The sequence below is a fragment of the Plasmopara halstedii genome (genome assembly GCF_900000015.1).
Source record: "Plasmopara halstedii genome assembly, contig: Scaffold_736, whole genome shotgun sequence".
Taxonomy (NCBI): Eukaryota; Oomycota; class Peronosporomycetes; order Peronosporales; family Peronosporaceae; genus Plasmopara; species Plasmopara halstedii.
Genome location: NW_020187652.1, coordinates 1 through 981, shown reverse-complemented (window position 1 = coordinate 981; position 981 = coordinate 1). Strand labels below are relative to the sequence as shown.

Sequence of the window (981 nt, the reverse complement as noted above, 5' to 3'; positions counted from 1 at the left end):
AGCCAAGGATACTGATGATCTTGCTAATGATCTCGAAAGCGCGTTGCTCGGTCTCACCAATAGTTTATTGAAGAAAGATCGTAATTCGTTGATTGCTCAGAGATTGAACGGTGAAGTTTCTATTTCGCGCATCATCAAGAACAAGAAAAATCTCGTTGACGTGTTTCAAGAAGATAGTGTGCGGAGGTGGGTCTCCTCCCTTTCAAAGAAAGGTGATAAAGAATTTGCGTCTATCATGTTAGACCACAAATTTAATCAGCAAGGGATCACAAATGAACAAATTGGTGATGCGATCAGCAAAAGCCCTGACTTTCTCACTGAGAAGGCGTTGAATGGTGTGGCACTTTGCAGACTATCGTCACTGTTGGATAATCACAAGTTGAATAGTGTGACCCAAACGGACGAACTCCTTAAAACTTGGTTTCAAGAGGCCATGGTCTTAAATGTTTACTACGAGGATGCGCTTCCCAAATTGCAGACGGTTTTCAGTAACCAACAAATCATATCGTTTTGTGTTCCTCACGCGCTCCAACATGGTGTCTTTCAAACGCCTGCGAGCGCAATACTGAATGTCTTTATGAAATTTTGGAAAGAAAATTCTATCAGTGACTCAGATGTGCTGAGAGCTCTCAATTTGCCAAGGTTTTCCTTTGATGATTCTATGTCGAGATTTTGGATTAAAGTCATGGAAAGTCGTTACAATGAAGATAAAAGGGGTAGCATGATGGCCGACATTATATTTCAGATGTTCGAGAAAGACGTCCCGACATTAATCGCCGGGGGAGTTAACACCAACCCTACCTATAGATCTATTTTGGTAAATCTGGAGCGTTTGTCAAAGGAATAGCAGACTCCTTCCTAGTTCTTTCACCTAAACGTTTGAATATACCTGCTTATAGTTAAACTTGAATATATACATGCTACTTAAATTGTCAAAAATTTTAAATTGTGCGACTACCTCGAAGTGTCTCGCTTATATAA

General features: G+C 40.3%; 1 protein-coding gene across 1 annotated transcript; it reads left to right on the top strand.

Moving 5' to 3' along the window:
- Positions 1 to 433: 433 nt before the first annotated feature.
- PHALS_13830 (uncharacterized protein) lies at positions 434 to 847 on the top strand (the record flags this gene model as incomplete). The annotated part of the gene is made up of 1 exon (XM_024729651.1): positions 434 to 847. One exon carries the CDS (start codon positions 434 to 436, stop codon positions 845 to 847), a length of 414 nt encoding a protein of 137 aa, XP_024580007.1.
- Positions 848 to 981: the final 134 nt, after the last annotated feature.